Source organism: Perissodus microlepis, chromosome 5 (assembly GCF_051167445.1).
Source record: "Perissodus microlepis isolate ML-2025 ecotype Zambia chromosome 5, ASM5116744v1, whole genome shotgun sequence".
Lineage (NCBI taxonomy): Eukaryota > Metazoa > Chordata > Actinopteri > Cichliformes > Cichlidae > Perissodus > Perissodus microlepis.
Genome location: NC_140465.1, coordinates 18,364,686 through 18,381,974, shown reverse-complemented (window position 1 = coordinate 18,381,974; position 17,289 = coordinate 18,364,686). Strand labels below are relative to the sequence as shown.

Below are 17,289 nucleotides of genomic sequence, written 5' to 3'. Positions count from 1 at the left end.
CAGTGTTGTTAATGGCCTTCATACAGATATTGCATTGACGTATAACAGGATTCATTTGCATTCGGCACAGCTAGAACCACAGACTTCAGTTTAAACTTAACAGAACCACCATCACTAGTATTAGATTTGCAAAAAGTAACAATTAAAATGTGCAAACACTGCTGGCAGGATTGGGTGCAATTTAATTCTCACTGTCACAGCAGGTTTTTATGTAGATCAAGGGATAAAACTGTTTACGCGATTCCAGAAAACAACACTCTTAAACAAAGCATGCACAAAAAAATAATCTTAATCAAAGAGCCACGTAGATGAATTTCTTCCATCGTATCTGGCCTTCTCGTTTCATTTCCTGGCAGTAAACTTTTCAAGGCAGGGAGGAGTGTTTTAGTTTGATTTCCTCAGGTGGGGGGGACGGTGTCAGTACAACATCCTGAATGTCAGCAGGGGTGTAACTGCTCCCTGATCCGTGTTCCTTTGGCTTGCAAACCATATCCTGAAAACTGGAGGGCAGGCTGAGCTCTAACACAATCCTGAGCTGGTCATAGCAGAGGAGCAGGGCGTTCTGTTCGGGGCCATGTTTCACATAGAAACAATGAGTTTGTCAGCGGTGACAAGACCGCACATATAATCATGGATATGTTTTAAGATGCTTTTTAAACAGTGGTTTGTTTGCAGCAGTTCTCAGGCTGTTTGATCAAAGGCGACAAATACACCCATCGCTGTTGACGAAAGGGCAAAGTCAAAAGAGATACTGCCTGAAACTCAGTCAGTTAAACATTAGCCTTACCTGATCAGCGGCCAAAAGGTCGGCCAAAAACTTTATCACTGAATCTGCAGACACGCCAGCGTCCAGCAGCTTTAGCTTCTGCGTGGCGATGCTCACGCAGGCACACGTTACAGTGGAGGGCGGGAAGACTGAAAACCTGCATTCTGATAATTAAAAATGTTTTATTACTTTCGTGTCTTCTATAAATAATGAGCACTTTGTCCACACAATATTGAGAAAGAAAATAGATGGTAGACAGATGGTCGCCACCACTGTCGACACACCCTGACAGATGAACCTAAAAGCTTAAAACAGACACTTCCCAGAACAGGATAATATGATATCCTAATTGCTTGAAGCAGGAGAAATGGTGAGACAAAAACTCAGCCATTCAGTTCTTGCTTTACACCCTTAGTGGGTTAAAATGTCTTATTTTTATGGGGCTGAAAATGTGTAAAAGCTGCCTGAAAGAGCAGCAACTAACTGTATCCCTGTGACCTGCAGCCTCGGGCAGTATTGCAGATAGAGATAGGTGGGAAATCGGCCAGCTGAATAGCTGGATGCAGGTCTTTCATAGCAGACAATGCAGGATTACACAAACTCTGCTCTCACTATCCAAAATGAACTGCTGACACATCGTAATCATGGTTGGGGCTGTTTGGTGCCCATTGTTCACGGCTTAAATAGTCCCTTGATGATCATGAAGTAAAAAGTCTTATCACTGATTGTTTTACAGGGGGGTGTAAATGAGATGATTTCATTACAAGATTTTTTTTGGTCAAAATGTATTTTCCATTAGTTGTCTGCCTTAAATTGAACACTAAATTGACTGATATTGTCTTTCATTTGGGGATACCATTTCATGTTTAGGTAACTCAGTTATGCAACGTACCCATGGCAGCCAGAGCGATGTAGGTGTGAACATGCCTGCGCATGTTCTGAAGGTGGGGAGGTCGGACAAAGGGGAGAGCGTGAAGAATTGGCTCCAGGAAGTCAGAGGGGACCACGGAGGCCAGACACCACTCTAACCTTGACACCACTGCCAGCTCCCAGTGCTGCAACACACACACACACACACACATTCCTTGAAACCAGTCCACCATCAAAATCCCACAGCAGGAACGCTCATTCAGATCAGCCAACGAGTGCTGGTCACCCTAACCCCTCAGTCAAACCCCCATGTCCTGAACAGTGTGCATGCCTGCAAGCCTTTGGTCAAAAAAATGATTGTGAAAAGGGAACATTTCCGGCTTCCTACCTACAAAGATCTTCTAAAATGGCCTTGATAAAATTGTGCCCCTAGAAATCGTACCAATAAGTGTCTCTACTTAGTCTTCAATGAATATTACAACTGTTGTTCCTTTTCAGATGGAATAAAAGTATTGAAAGGTGTGTCCACGATCCATCTGCAGTTGCCCAATGTCATATCATTGAGGCCTAAACCACAGTTTGAGAAGCACTGCTTTGGTCAAAGTATGCATTTCTGTCAAGTTTATAAATGTCCTCTCATGAAATTCATGACAAAAGGAAAGCTACAAGACTGTCATTACGCCGTCTGATTTTCATTTGACCACCAGGACATTTGAGGTTCATGGGAATGTAGCTGGCCTTTCTGGATGCGGCCAAAACAGGAAAACTATCCACAGATTAAGAAGCAACAGTGTTGATTTTGGGGATTATCGTGAGATCCATGGAAAACAAGTATTACAGATTCCACTTTTAAAAGAGACAAACTGGAGGCTCAGTTAAGTCATGAGGTCGCTTTGAATATTTGCAATAAATGCAACAGAAAGAGGGGTCACAGTGGGGTGGTTTGCAACACCGCCTCACTGCAAGAAGGTCCTGGGTTTAAATCCAGCCTCCCTGTGTATACTTGGGATGTACCAGTAATGATCTGTTAAATAAAATAAGTATAATCCCTTCACCATTTCTTTTATTAGAAGCCTAAAGAGGTTAAAAAAAGTGCTTTAAGAGAAGCATAAAAAGCATCAAGGATGTCAAATAAATACATTTTATTTTAGTGGGAAAAGCGGATTCATTTATTCACTTATTATGTGGGATCCCTCAGACTTATGCGACCAAACTTAATTGTGCATTTAATTATTACTTTTATTTATTTATTTTTAACCCAGACTTGGTCAGTGGTGGTAGTTTTTCTGTGCTGTTTGAGGGGAGATAAACATCAAGGATATTAGCTCCTTTATAATAGTTAATGCCTTTACCAGAATGTCTGAGACTGAAATGGAGTTTTCTGTGTAGACACAAAGCTTGCTGGCAGTCAGGGGGATCGTTTCTCTCATTTTGGAGGCCAGGAACATGCAAACTGCCCCTAACAGCTGCAGGTTGGTCTTCTCAACTGCAAAACGGCTCAGGTAACAGTCCAGGTAACGCATCGCCTGCGGAAACACCTCCTCCTCGCATTTCTGCTCCTCACACACCTGTCAGACAGTAATCTGGTTTATTTCACCTGAACTATGTGGAAAATTACACTTTGACTGATGAGTGTATACCTGAAACATCCACACAGCTAGTATCCGTCTCATGTACAGCTGGATTTCTGTCTGCACCCCGTCAAAGGGGGAGGTCACCCGGCTGGTCTCCTCAAAGGCCCGCAGGTTGTGTAGTACTCTGAGGTCACCGGTCATAGCGTGGTCCCTGCTCGCCCGGGGGACCACAGCCTGCTCTGTTTCACTAACATTTCCCATCTCTGGATCAACTCTGAAGCCCTCCATCTCCAGGCACATCCAGTTCAGTGAAGGAGCATCAATAAACCGTTTAGCTAACGTTAGCTTCGGTCCGTTATGGCGGCCATTCCTCTTTTAGCTAGCTGTCCAGTAGCTGCTGACATAACGCCATTTTCAGCCAATATTTTTTCTTTAAGAGTATTAATTTCAAACTGAACTGAATTTTATTTTAGCCCTCAAAAAATAAACAAAAATTAAAGCTGAATATTTTCCAGCTTATTTGCATTTTGTCTTCTTCTTGTTTTTCGTTGCCATTTTAAATGCATATACATTTACTAAAAAATAAAAATATTTTTGGAATTTTTTCCCCCTGGAAATCTCGAAGACCTCTAAACAAAAATCCACCCATATCTCATAGCCTTATTTAGGAACTTTCTTTTTTGTTTATTTTTGTTCTGTGCCATTCAGCAAATTTGATACCAAGTAAATACAGGTCTAGTATTGTCGATACCAACACTTTCTGCCTATAAAGGCAGCTTATAGAGGACAGCGCTGTGTCATGATTTATGAGATGAGTCATCATTAACTTACAAATACTGAACACATTTTAATGATCACTAAACCACTGTAATATTTACTTTACAAAATCAACCTTTCAATTTTTTATGTATTTTGAAACTAGGTTTTTTGGAGACCTTGAATATAAATGTGCCTAGCTGTCTCTAAAGCAGTTTGGGTCAACTTCTGTAGTTGGCATTTAGTTCAACTATATTCAAGCCAATGCTCACTCAAACTCACTCAACAACTACATCTCAGACTACCGGCTTAGCAAGCATGTTAAATATTAAAGTTTATGACAGCAGAGTTAGAAAAAGACTGAACACGTATGGCTTATTTGAAAGGGTTCTCACGAGAAAGTCTTTTCTCTCTAAAAAGTTGCACCTGAGAAAACAAGACTTCTGGAGCAGTGTCCTTTAGATAAACAAGAGCAAAGTTGAGATGTTTTGGTCATATTGCACAGCACTATGTTTGGCAAAAACCAAGCACGGCGTATCGGTATAAACACAGTGGCGGAGGGCACCTTGCAGTCATTGTGTTCACAATAAACTCTTCTGATTGCTAAAGCTTGACTGAAATTAGTTCTGCAACAGGACAACAAACCCAAGCACAACAGCAAATCTAGACTGCTCAAAAAAGTCAAAGAAGCATTTTTTTTTAGTCAGACTAAAGCATCGAGTCAGGTAAATCTCTGAGATATTGATCTGGTTAGTTAAGTTGCAGAGGGCGTTGTTAATCAGTTTCAGCTGCTTTGTGTTTCAGGGAATTAACAGGTGGAACAATGAGACAACCGGGGTCCTTTTTTGTCTTTTGAAACTTCCTTCTAGGAGACAGGAAGTTATTCTAAGAGAGCTTGACAGGGCCGAAGGTGGTCCTTAAACCATCTGCAGAACTGGTGTCTGCTCACTGCCATTAGGTGGCAGGATGAAAATCTTGGACCCGTTTTGAGACTACGCCAGTGAACTCAACCCCCTGTAGGTCGATCATTTTCATTTCCATCACATGATGTGACAGCCTTTCATTCCTAACACTTTAGTTAGTTCATATCAGTAAAGAGATCAGCATGATTTTATCCCCAGTGAGATCTGATGCTTTCAAAGTGTTCCTTTAAGGTTTTGAGCAGTGTACAAAAAGGCCCAGGGAAAACTTTTTTGGTGTAACTATGTTCCATTTGTGGTCAATAAACTAAATTACCAAATGGCTGTTAAACTCCTTCACAAGACGGACACGATTATACACTAGTAATGCAGGACTCATTAACTTAGTTTGGTGGTATAAATATGTGAAGTTATTTGTAAAAATGTCTAAAACCAGAGGCAGCTCTCTACTTGGTAATCTGACATACTCAACATGTTACAACTCCTACAGAACTCTAACAGGCAAAAGCAATAAATGGACATTGATGGCAAATGTTTAAAGATTCAGTTCGTTTTTAATCAATGTTCTGCTTCATAACAACAGAGCTGTTCTTATTTAGATGAACGGAAAAGTCACGTGACCATTCCTCTGCATCTGTAGAGAAAAAGCTTGAGCGTGACGATACGAAATTACATTAGCAGTATCACTAGTGGTGTGCATTTCCAAATGTGCGAACTCCAAGACACTGATCTTTCCAAACTCTTTTATCCCATGACAAGAAGAATATTGAAAATCCAAGATTTTTTTTCACGCTGAGGAAACATTACTAAGGAAGAAAACCGAACCAAATCAGTCCATTTCCACTGTAACAGGGAGCCCGATTTCAATGTCCCTCGACTCCGAGTTCTGCAGCTCCCTGCGGATCTCTGCAGAGATCTGTGGGTGTGTTTGTATCTTGAGCAGCTCCAGCAGTGCTTCCTTCTGTTCAGACCCCAGGTCAGCCTTGTAGCGCTGAGCCAAGGTAAGTAAACTCTGATGCCACAGCACAGGAAGCTCGCGTTTTTCACTGCGGAAGGACAGGAAGTGGGCCACCAAGGCATCCAGAACACGGAAAGGCAGGGCGTACTTCTTGTCGAGCAGGAGGCGCAGGAAAATGCTGTTGGCACCATTATACTCCATCTCTGCCAACTTAAGCATTGCAGCACTGAAAGACAAGAAAGACTGCTTGTTAGATAACCTTGAACTCGGTGTTAACTTGCCTGCACTGCACGGAATGAGGCCTTCAAGGACAGCTGGTTAATACTTCACATGAGCAAATGCTGACATCTGTCTGCCAGCGTATGTCAGTGAGGAAGCCTCACCTGGAGTGCAGCACGGGAATTGAGCACTTCGTGAGTATACTCCCGATGATGATGGCTTCCCTCAGAGTGCATGTCCCAGATTCACAGAGAGGAATCAGGATACCTGTGTGAAGGTCGAGGAAAGAAATGTTAAATGAGTGTTCCAGAAAAATTATAATAGACAGAAATAAAAAAAGGTAAAAAAAAATTAAGGATCAAACTGCAAGTTTTTTTTTTTTACATTTTCAATTAATTATAGTATTATGCCATTATACACTCAATTCTATGATGTTCCATTCTATACCATGACGTGGCGTTCTGTGATTCTATTCTATGATTACAGCGTTCCACTCTATGGCACACCATTCTATACTATGGGGTTCTCTTTTATACTATGGCAAGTCATTTGTGACTTAAAACAGACTTGCAATAGAAATGCATTTAGGAGCAGTGTATGAACAAAAACTCTGACAACATTAAACACGTGCAGCGCCCAGTTGTAAACAAAAACACTGATAAAGGCAACAGTGGCAAAGTGGAGCTGGAGTGTGTTTACACACCGTGAAGAGCAAAGAGGCGGAGATGTTACTGAGGTGGTGTGCTCAGGTTAAGTAAATGAAAACACTTCTCTTACGTCCAAAACAGCAGCGCTGTTCCTGTAATCACCATTAAAACCTTTACCGATAAAACACTGGGGAAAGCCTTCCAAGAACACAGAGTAAAGGTAAATGTTTGATGCCTTAGTTTAGATTGAATATACACCTTATTTTATTTGTCTTTCACTGTACTTGAGTTTATTTATGTGTTTTTCCATTTAAGAAAAGTTATCTTAAAAAATGTTTTAAATATAACATCTTGTTGTATGCAGTTAAACTTTAAAACACTAGAATCTCTAAAATGGAACCCAATGAGCAGTTCATTTTGACTGACTTGTGTTTGATCATTCTTGAATATTTATTATTGCTCATTAATAAGACAAAAGTATCAATCAATAGTGGTCAATAGTATTAATCAATAGGATACACATTTTCATTATTTGATTACTAAAACAATCGATAGCTGCAGCACTAGTCTAATGTATGACATTCCATTCTATGCCACAACATTCTATACTGCGAAATTGCAGTCTATGGCGTTTAATTCTATACTATGGGATTCCATTTGGTGACACCGTTCTGTACTATGTTACATTCTATACTATGGTGTTCCATTCTATACTATGATGTTCTATTATATAGCGCTCCATTCTACACTATGGCATCCCATTGTATGGTTATAGCATTCCATTCTATGACACCCCACTGTATAATATGACTTTCCATTCTATACACACACCATTCTATACTATGGTGTTCCACTGTATAATAGGGCTGTTCGATATAACGATATATATTGGATGACGATATAAAAATGTCTATTGTTTCATTTTACGCTATCGTTTGTTTCGTGGTGTCGCAAAATAAACTGTTTACGGCAATATTTTTTTCATCGTTTTGATGGTCACTGTAGTGGCTATATTAATTTCTTAAAGTTCTCTCTTTCTCTTATATTTGATATAACCACACTACAGACGGACAAGCGCCTGTTTTTATGGGTTGTCGTTAGCAACAACGACGGTAAAACCATCGCATGTCCGCTTGTTTATTTTCCACATAAACCTTTCACAATAAAACTCAAGATCCTGTTGAGAATTTTCAAAATAAACGGAATCACGTGAAAAAGTATGCAGAGTGTTTACGGATGAGAAGCAAAAAAAGAGCCGCCAGGTGCTAAAAAATAAACCTTAGACTCAAACGTTAGAACAGGCTTTTCCCCGCAGCACGCCGTGTAATAAATACAAAGAAAACGGCGGCCGTTAAAACCTATGTCTAAAAATGTGTCGTTTCATGCATCGGTTAAAACACTCGACTCCAGGTACATGACGCCCAGCTGGAAACACTTCACCTATACGAGATTCACAGAATTTACAGAAAATATTACATTTTTTGTGATTTATATCGTTATCGGGATATGAGATTTTGGTCATATCGCACAGCCCTACTGTATAATATTCCATTCTATACTATGTCGGTCCATTCTATGACATTCCATTCTATACCAAAGCATTCCACTCTATATCACCCCATCATATACTATATATCATTCATTCTATGATGTTCAATATGCCATACAGATGCTGACGGTCAGTGTCAATGTCTATGCAAAGTTTCATTAAAATATCTCCACTCGTCTAGGAGTAGATCCTACAAACATACATACATATGCTAGAATCATTATAACATGGTTATGATTATTATTACTGTTATTTTTCTTTGGGCTGCATGTGCTCATGAAATGCAAATTAAGGTGATTCTGCACAAGTTTGCCCGCTGTTTAATTATGTTAAAAAATAATATTTGAAGCTTTTTAAACACATTATTCTAGCGTCTTCAAATTCTCCACTAAACTAAATATTTAGCATGCTTCTGATCACTTCTCACTCTCCCACTCTCTCATGCTTCGTGGGTTATAAAATACATCTTTGTAAGCAACACTGCCACACAGTGGTGACATCTCGCATTACCTTTTTGCCAGAATATAGGTCACAGGATGTTTAGGGAAAATAGTCCCACCGAACTGGGACAATTTGTGAACACAAGACTGACAAGATTAAACAAAAATCATCCTCAACAATCAGTTGTGGATGTCTGAAAGATGCTTTGACCCAATTAGATTTGAGTGTGTTAATTACTTTCCTACCAGAACCAATGGTGCTATTTACCCTGTGGACACTGTCTAATCCTCCGTCAGGGTCTTCAGAATAATATTTCTAAATTTAGTGCTGAAATTGGAAATCTGAGATGTCCCAGAAAGCTTGTTTTCTGCAATGCAACAAGCTGCCAAATCCTCTCAGTCATTTAATGTACCCACTTCTTTTCCAAGGGTTACATGCAACTGGATCTAAGCCTTCGATGAAGATTTAATCAAACAATAACAAAGGTTACTGTTTACAGGCCCGAGAGACACACAGCTGTAGCCTGTAGGGGTTCTTGGAGTAGTTCATGGTGGATTTCAAAGTCTATGTTGGATCACTGTCCAGTTGTATACCCCAATCTTATTTCAGTTTCCTTGTCGTGACTGAATGCATCATTTTTGCATGCAAAATTTGCCAAAAGTTAGTGAAATCTATTCCTCCCAGCTTACAAAGATGCTGCCAATGACAAGATCTCTTCTGTGCATCAACACAGCGAAACAGTACAACCACACCAATCAGTTAAAGCTTCAAGCAGCTGCTCTGCAGTCATGTGGGTATTTTGCTTTCTGCTCAGCATATGTGCAAATTTATGGAGATGTTCTCTTCCAGAACTTGTCCTGACTTCACAGATACCCTTTACTTTGAATTCTTAAAGATATTTCAGAAAGTGGAAACTGTTCTTTGACATTTTACATATTCTTCAATGTGCACAACAGTTGTCATTCCTACACAGTTAATGCAGCACTTTTCTTAAAATGCTCAGCGACCCGAGTAAGGAAATCCTAGAAAGCTGACAGAGTTCATCTACATGTTGTGTTTTCAGAGGGAAAAACATTTCATGACTCATCCAAGTGACTTAGTCAGTCTCAGCCGACTGTAGGCATCTCCAGCACCACTGCATAACAATGAGCCACAATATCAGTTTCATTATAACTGATGTGCAGATTGTCATCACCATTAATTAAAGGCCATGGGTCCTATTCACAGGGAATTGAGGAATGGCTGCAATCACAGCACTGTAACACAAGGAACGATGTACTTTTATGGTCTCTCCTTCTCTTTTCATATGAATACTCTTTATGAACATATGTGTGTCATATGAACACACAGCATTTTGAAAATATGCATTTCAGTGTTTCAGCTGAGACACATGTGGCTCACCAGTGGTTTTTCAGAAATAGTCCAATTAGTTCTGCTTGTTTGCTACATTTAAATATAACACCTAGAATGTACAGTAACATAACATTTATTTAAATGCTTTAGTTTGAAAACACATGACTCTATATTACTATGATTACTATATTTCTGTAATCACTTCCACACACACTTCTACTCAGTTCTGTCACAGTCTGTTCTCAATCTTAAGTATTTATTAGAATCCTCAGTCTCACCTTTAAACCATGCTCCCGGTTTGAACAGGGCCTTCTTCAGGGCGCTGTAAAGGTGAAAGTTCAGTCGCTTGTATTCTGCGATATCATCCCGTACTCGAGGCAGCAGCACTAAGTTGTAAAACCTCTGGGCCATTCGCTCTTTCAGATTGGACGAGAATATCCTTTAAAAGGAACAAGGAAAAATACTTCATTATATCACTTAAGGGAACTTGCGGAAAACTAATCATCACAAAGCGCATCAGCTCAAAGTTTACCTCGTCGCCTGGTACATAGCAGCTGCGGACCAGGAGTCGGGGTCAGTCAAATACAAAACCTGCTCCCAGTTTGAAAGCGCAGGTATTATTTTAAAGGCCTTTGGCAGTTTGCCGCTGCGGTATTTCGACAGAACCTGAAGCACAAGAAGAGAAAGGGCAACTTTAAACATGTCTCCATTAACAAAAACACACCTGTTATACAAGCGGTGTGTACAAACTCCCCCTCTGCTCGATATGATATGCATGACTAACCGGGCCAGTGGGCTTCTCCACTTACTGTGTCTATTTTCCTTTAGTTTGTCTCCCAGTTAGTTGACGTGTGGTGGGCTTGAAGTAAACTTACCTTACCGACACCTCTGTACACTTCTGTTACTCTTGGGTCCAGCTGTGGCATCGGACACCCGGAAACCTCTGACATCACCGTGCCCACCTCTGTCTGCTTCTCTGTGATCTTCTCCATAATGATGTCGGCTAACGTCCGTCTGCAAGAGCCACAAAGGAGTTAGTGGTTTGCCGACCAATCCAAATATCGATACCAGTGCTGGTATTGGTATCGGATCAATACCAGCACAATTTGATCGATAATTTGTTTCTATCCTCCGTGTTCATTATGTAGCCGACTGAATTATGTTGGATAAGTTATGTTTTGGAAATGAAAAACTACACTTCAAACATGCACTATGAACCTTGTTGTGTTGATCGCAACAAGAGAACCGGATCCAAAAACCCACAATAACATTACAGCTCTAAAAAACAAAAAAACAATAAACAAGTTTCAAATTAAATGAAAAGTTAAAAAGATGTGCTTTGGTGTTTTAACTAATTATTGTAGAAAGCAAAAACCAGAGATTTAGCTGTCATTAAAATATATTTAGAATTTGCAAATTGAAGGCGACTCCTTTAAAGGTTAGAAGTGCTGGTATTGGCTCATACTAGGGCTGGGCGATATGGCCTAAAATCCATATCGCGGTACACTTTGAAGCATGTGCGGTAATGATATATATCACGATATACTCTTTTCTTCTGTATTTTCGCACTATAAGGCACACTTAAAATCCTTTAATTTTCTCAAAAATCGACAGTGTGCCTTATGTATGAATTCTAGTTGAGCTTACTGACCTCGAACCGATTTTATGTGGAACACGGCGCTCAAAAATCTGTCAAAAATGTTTTAGTACGACTTTGGTAAACTACAAAGCCGCACCCCTTGATGGATTGTCGGAGCATTATGGCTATCGTAGGCAGGAGCCTCGCGGAGTGATACGTACTGTGCTTCAACATAGTATTACCGTATTGTGTGTGTATAACCTCTTAGGTTTAGTGGATGTTAAACATGGTTATGCTGAGGATATGTCGGCCAGTTTCCACTGGAAATGCTTTTTGGTTAAACTGTCAGCGAGGAATTTGCATTTGCACTGTTAAATTTTTATATAACTTTAATGCAGATAAAAAACAGCTGCTTGTTTAAGTGAAATACATTGATGTTTTTTGGGGTTTTTTGCACTAATAAAGTTGTGGAGTTGTAAAGCATTTTGTCTAGTGTCAATTATATCGTCAGTTATATCGTTATCGCAAATTTTCAAATGTATATCGTGATAAATATTTTTGGTCATATCGCCCTGCTCTACGTGAGGGTCTGATGGTCAGGGACAAATGCAATCGCATGGCAGGATGCTGTAAACGGACCAAACTTCAGTCAGGAGAACAACTGAGATAATCCATCTACAATACGAGGTTAGTTATTAATATACTGCAACAACATGGGAATAGAGCTGCTGCGAGAGAATTCAACATTAATGAATCAATGGTAGGGAAGTGGAGGAAGCGCAGTTTTTGGCTTTCCTCTTTTTCTAAAACGTGCTTCGTCTCTTTGCTATTACTGTCGCCCAATTTGCAGATGACATTGCTTGCAGCCACTGCAATGCTTTCGACCAAAACAGGTGCAGCTTGATGACACCATCAACATGCACTATAGTCAAAATCTCTACCGTTGGCCAAATTCATTTCGTTTCTACCGTATACCGTTTATACCGCCCACCCCTACTCGATACCAAACTTTCCACTATTGCACAGCATTAATACAAACACAAAGCTAAGGATTTGCTGAGCTCGCAGCGCCTTAAGTTAAAGCGATGGTGTAGCTCACCTCACTGGAGGGTTTTTGTTCATGAACATCTCGATGGCCTTCTCATCTTCAGCGTCAACGACGATTTCTTCATCGTACTCAACATCTGCAGGACCTGCTGCTCCCAGCGCCGGCCATTCTTCATCCGAGTCTGCATCCTGAGACTCAGGCCCTAAAATAAGATTACAAGATGGAGATGGCTCATTAGAAGATCACACTGAACTGTTTTGGGTGTAAAAATTTTAGTTAAGTAATGTCTCTTGATAAAGACAATCACAAGGAAAGATTTTACACTTTAACATGGATTCAACATGTGCTGCACTTCTATGTATTTGTGTGGAAAACTCCTAGGTCATTTAGCAATAGGAGGACAATTCACTTTAAAAATGTCTTATTATTTTATAATTTTCTGGTATGTATTTAAGAAAAAACTAAATATTAAATATGTCCAGATCAGGCATTAAAGATAAACTTTTTATGATATTTTTGTTTCTATGCGCATCTCTGCAGCCAATACTTCAGAACCCGAAAAAGTAGATTAAAAAATATTGTTTAATAAATTCTTGAGCATCGTTCACACTTGATAACAGATAATACTCAATTTTTATTCATTTAAGCAACTTTCAAAACCTACCAAATTTTCAATATTTACTTTTTTTTGTAAAAGCAGTTACAAAGGCAGCAGACTAACAGATCAATCCCTTGAGCTAATAAAAACATTTCTGACAATTTTATTAAAAATGATATGATTGGGGGTAAAAAAAAAAAATTAGTAGTGTAACGGGGTTGCACATGATAAAGGTTTAATGGATATATTACTTGTATTTATAGATTATGACATACCTGCTACAAATAAATATCCAGGACCAGAGAAATGCTTTTTAATTATATTTTATGTTTTAAAATGTGCTTGTGAGAGTGTATTTTATACGTATTGTAACAAGACTGCAAACCAGAGCTAGTATTAGTTTTTTCTCATGAAAAGATGTGCGCTGTGGAATGTTGTGGATTATGAAAGTTAAAGGACAAATGTAGGTATATAAACAAAAGCTACCTAATCTAGTCAGAAGACATTGAACAAATGCGATGTGTGTCAAAGACGACTGACTTGATGTGCCCATGGTGCTAGCACTTGGCTCACCAAACTCTATTCAAATATCTGCCAATTTAAGGATAACTACGACACCAATCCAACATTACCGAGAACAGTGACTGGTGCTTTCTTCTTTTCTGGTGCCAGCCCATATTCGGTCTGAAGTTCCTCTTGTTGAATGCGGGCTTGTTGTAAGATTTTCCGTGACAACCGCTCGTCCACGTACTTGTCGTCGCTTTCTTCCCGGGTGTCTCTGAGTTTGACCCGGCCTTTGGCTCGGACAATGTCCGCCTGCAGGATCTGGTCGGCCAGCGCCACTGGCGCGGCTCCGCTCTTCTCTCCTCCACCTTTGGATCGTTTGATTTTCGGCATCGCTGCGGTTTTACTTCAGCTGTGACCACAGTGTGGATGTTCCCGTGGACATGTGCGAGCTACGGGACAGACCTCACCAAACACTGTAAACAGTCACTGCTTCAACACGTGTGTAGGTCCGGCGAGAAGGAAGTGACGCAATACACTCACGTAACATCCGGCTTTCGGCGACCACTTCAGAAAAAAAGTACAACAACGTCAGTTGACTGTTTCATTGTGAAACGGTGTTAATATTCACCATTCTTTATTATCAATAATATTTTATTTTTTATTTATTTTTTTTCTGTTGTTTCCTTTCACTTTACCGGAAGGCGTTTTATTTAACCCGGAAGTGCTCAAACACCGTACTACAAGTGAAGAGAGGCAAAACATCAATGGGTGTTACTTGGTAAGGTGGTTTTTAAACCTACGTTTGATTTTAAACATTTTTTAACCCCTAAATATTCAAACAGTTTTAGCCCAGCCTCAACCATCCTGCGTGTTTTTTTGTCCCATTGATCCGCGGAGCGTGGCTCTGTCTCATTCAACAATGCTGGTAACGTGACACAGGGCAAAGTGTATGCTCAAGTGCTCTGCTTGCTGTGCCCCGCAGTGTGTGCCAGGTGCCCGTGGCGGAGGGGAAGAGCGTGCAGCAGACTGTGGACATGCTGCACAAAAAGCTGGAGCAGCTGGGCGCCGTGAAGCAAGGCAGCTTCTGCGTGGACTGCGAGACTTACCATGCCACGGGAAATTCCAGCAGTAATATTTTTTTATCTGTTTGTTTCTGAGCTTTAGAATTCAGATTTATAGATCACATTAATGCACTCACCCATGAGGCTGACCTGATGTCCCTGTCTAGGTGGGGCTGCAGAGTATTTTATCCCCTTTTCGTGTGATTGTTTGCAAAGAAAAAAAAGATTGCCGGTATTTGAACTGTTGTAAATGACTTATTGGCCTATAATCTGTCAAACAGATCTCTCATGAACGATTCTGAGTCATTTTGAGTAAGAAAGAACATTTCTATCACAAAGCAGAACTTGTTTTTTGGCAAAGTGATTTTCATATCTCCCTTATTTATGTAGCTAAGTGTCACTGACATTAAAAAAAAATTCTAGAGAGATCTGACAAAGAGGGCAAGAGAAATTGTGACAAATATAACATCACAGTTCTATAAAGGATATGTAAAGACTAGACTGACTATAATATAGGTACAATAAAGTCAGTGTCATATAGATACTTGCAAAACCAGTATATACATATATATATGTCCACTTCACAAAATCTGCTGAGTGCAGTCTATTTACCAATATTAGCAAACATAACATATATATTTAAAAAAAAAACAACGAAACGTCAAAATTCACTTTTTTGTCACACAAGCTGTGGCTCAGCTGGTAGAGAGCGTCATAGATCCCCATCTCCTCCAGTCTGCATCCTGAAGTATCCATGGGCAAGATGCCGAACCCTCAGTTGCCCCTGATGCATCCGTGTGTGTGTGTGTGTGTGTGTGTGTGTGTGTGTGTGTGTGTGTTAGAAAACACTTAGGCATAGACAAAAGTACTGTATGAATGTGAGTGTGAGATTTGTAGTAGGAAGTGCTTTTGAGTACTCAGCTACATTAAAACAAGCTACATAAGTACTGGTGTACTGGTTCATTTACCAGTTTGATTGGCTGTAGTTAGGTCAACACAGTAAGGCAGTCACTTTTATTGGGGATTTATGCTTCAGCAGCCTGGTGTGCACCTCCTTAGAAATGTTACAAGTTCCATCGACATACTGTTACTATCCTCTTCAGTACCGCTGATTACTCCTGTGCATCTTTGGCTACTGTTTCGCCACAGTTTTTGAATGTATCTGTGGGAGAATAACAATCATCATCAGTATAAGTAATAGTTGTATATCTATAAGGCCAGAAGTCTGTTTCCTTTAGATGTCACCACAGATCATCTGCCTCCATCTCACCCTTGCAGCTTCTTCTGTCACACCAACCATCTACATGTCCTCCATCACTACATGCATAAATCCCCTCTGACGTCTTCCTCTTTTCCTCCTGCCTGGCAGCTCCTCCATCTTTAACATCCTTTGCCCAATATGTCTGCTATCCCTCACTGTACACGTCCAAACCTCAGCTGCAAATCTCAGCCTTGCCTCTCTAACTTTGTGGAACTTTCATTTCCTTCCTCATCTCACCTGACAGTTTTAAGTGTTGTCTGTCCATTGTAGGTCAGCCCTCCAAGCTCCTGTATGTGATGCACAACTCTGAAACCCCCCTGAGCTGCTTGGCTCTGTTTGAAGGTGGACCCTGCCTAATAGCGGATGCAAATTTTGATGTCCTCATGGTGAAGCTGAAAAGTCACTTTCAGAATGCCAAGGGACACAAGGTGGAGTCTCGTGGTTCGAGATATCGCTACTGCGACTTCTTGATAAAAGTTGGTGCCGTGACGATGAGCTCCAGTGCCAGAGGGATATCAGTAGAGGTGCGTGTATATGTATATATGCTGTGATAAAGACGAGTCACGCCCTTCTGCTTTCTCTCCTTGAGGCGTTAACTCCTGGCTTGCTTCCTCAGGTGGAGTACTGCCCTTGTGTCGTTCCTGGGGACTGCTGGAACCTCATGAAGGAGTTTATGCAGTCCTTTCTCGGCCCCAGCGTCCCTGAACTGCCATCTGTGTTTGCTGCCAAGCCCGAGGGACTCTTTGCACCAACAGACTGTGTTGACACCATGACTCAGTACCTGGAGTTATTCAACAAACTGCGCAAGCTGCAAATCCCTGGAACCAATGTGCGCTGAGTCTGCAACAAAGATATCTGTTTTTTTTCTCTCCATGTTTGTACAGATGTTGGTATATTTCTGGTCCTATGGATCAGCGTTGGTACCCAGGCATTTTTTTTTTTTTTTTTTTGAACATCTGGGGTTTTATTATCACTGCAGAACTTCACATTAGTGTTGGATGAAAGCATTTGCAATAAAGAGACACAGTGAAAACAAGTAGTCAAAGTCTCTGAGCGTTTATACTGCGATGCCCTTTTGATGGTGCTCTTTTATCTGAGAGTAGAGACACAAAGTATTCATTGATTTCTTGCTGGTTTACACAGGGATGAACCAATTTATCAGCTGAACACTGGCCCGGTTGA

General features: G+C 40.4%; 3 protein-coding genes across 3 annotated transcripts; 1 reads left to right on the top strand and 2 right to left on the bottom strand.

Moving 5' to 3' along the window:
- Position 1: 1 nt before the first annotated feature.
- Positions 2 to 3,588, bottom strand: ccnd3 (cyclin D3). Its single transcript, XM_084928457.1, has 5 exons — positions 3,277 to 3,588; positions 2,989 to 3,204; positions 1,659 to 1,821; positions 788 to 930; positions 2 to 562 (listed from the first exon to the last, which is right to left on the bottom strand). The coding sequence occupies exons 1-5, from the start codon at positions 3,508 to 3,510 to the stop codon at positions 365 to 367; spliced, it is 954 nt and encodes a 317-aa protein (XP_084784583.1). The 5' UTR covers positions 3,511 to 3,588; the 3' UTR covers positions 2 to 364.
- Positions 3,589 to 5,420: 1,832 nt separating this feature from the next.
- bysl (bystin-like) lies at positions 5,421 to 14,307 on the bottom strand. Its single transcript, XM_084928454.1, has 7 exons — positions 13,911 to 14,307; positions 12,732 to 12,882; positions 10,929 to 11,067; positions 10,586 to 10,719; positions 10,332 to 10,492; positions 6,228 to 6,330; positions 5,421 to 6,070 (listed from the first exon to the last, which is right to left on the bottom strand). The coding sequence occupies exons 1-7, from the start codon at positions 14,173 to 14,175 to the stop codon at positions 5,716 to 5,718; spliced, it is 1,308 nt and encodes a 435-aa protein (XP_084784580.1). The 5' UTR covers positions 14,176 to 14,307; the 3' UTR covers positions 5,421 to 5,715.
- A 147-nt stretch (positions 14,308 to 14,454) lies between these two features.
- On the top strand, positions 14,455 to 17,143 carry med20 (mediator complex subunit 20). Its single transcript, XM_084928453.1, has 4 exons — positions 14,455 to 14,563; positions 14,768 to 14,913; positions 16,378 to 16,631; positions 16,724 to 17,143. Exons 1-4 carry the CDS (start codon positions 14,550 to 14,552, stop codon positions 16,943 to 16,945), a joined length of 636 nt encoding a protein of 211 aa, XP_084784579.1. The 5' UTR covers positions 14,455 to 14,549; the 3' UTR covers positions 16,946 to 17,143.
- Positions 17,144 to 17,289: the final 146 nt, after the last annotated feature.

What these genes read in the sequence shown, in the direction of transcription:
- ccnd3 (XM_084928457.1), bottom strand. Translation starts at nt 3,510, where the DNA reads ATGTGCCTGGAGATGGAGGGCTTCAGAGTTGATCCAGAGATGGGAAAT. An exon ending in TTTCAGTCTCAGACATTCTG is followed by an intron (nt 1,822 to 2,988) that starts GTAAAGGCATTA and finishes TGTGTGTTGCAG; the next exon opens with CACTGGGAGCTGGCAGTGGT. An exon ending in ACCTTTTGGCCGCTGATCAG is followed by an intron (nt 563 to 787) that starts GTAAGGCTAATG and finishes GGCCCCGAACAG; the next exon opens with AACGCCCTGCTCCTCTGCTA.
- bysl (XM_084928454.1), bottom strand. Translation starts at nt 14,175, where the DNA reads ATGCCGAAAATCAAACGATCCAAAGGTGGAGGAGAGAAGAGCGGAGCC. An exon ending in AACAAAAACCCTCCAGTGAG is followed by an intron (nt 11,068 to 12,731) that starts GTGAGCTACACC and finishes TGGCTCTTGCAG; the next exon opens with ACGGACGTTAGCCGACATCA. An exon ending in ACCGGGAGCATGGTTTAAAG is followed by an intron (nt 6,331 to 10,331) that starts GTGAGACTGAGG and finishes ACCTTCACACAG; the next exon opens with GTATCCTGATTCCTCTCTGT.
- med20 (XM_084928453.1), top strand. An exon ending in TGCCACGGGAAATTCCAGCA is followed by an intron (nt 14,914 to 16,377) that starts GTAATATTTTTT and finishes TGTCCATTGTAG; the next exon opens with GTCAGCCCTCCAAGCTCCTG. An exon ending in CCAGAGGGATATCAGTAGAG is followed by an intron (nt 16,632 to 16,723) that starts GTGCGTGTATAT and finishes TTGCTTCCTCAG; the next exon opens with GTGGAGTACTGCCCTTGTGT.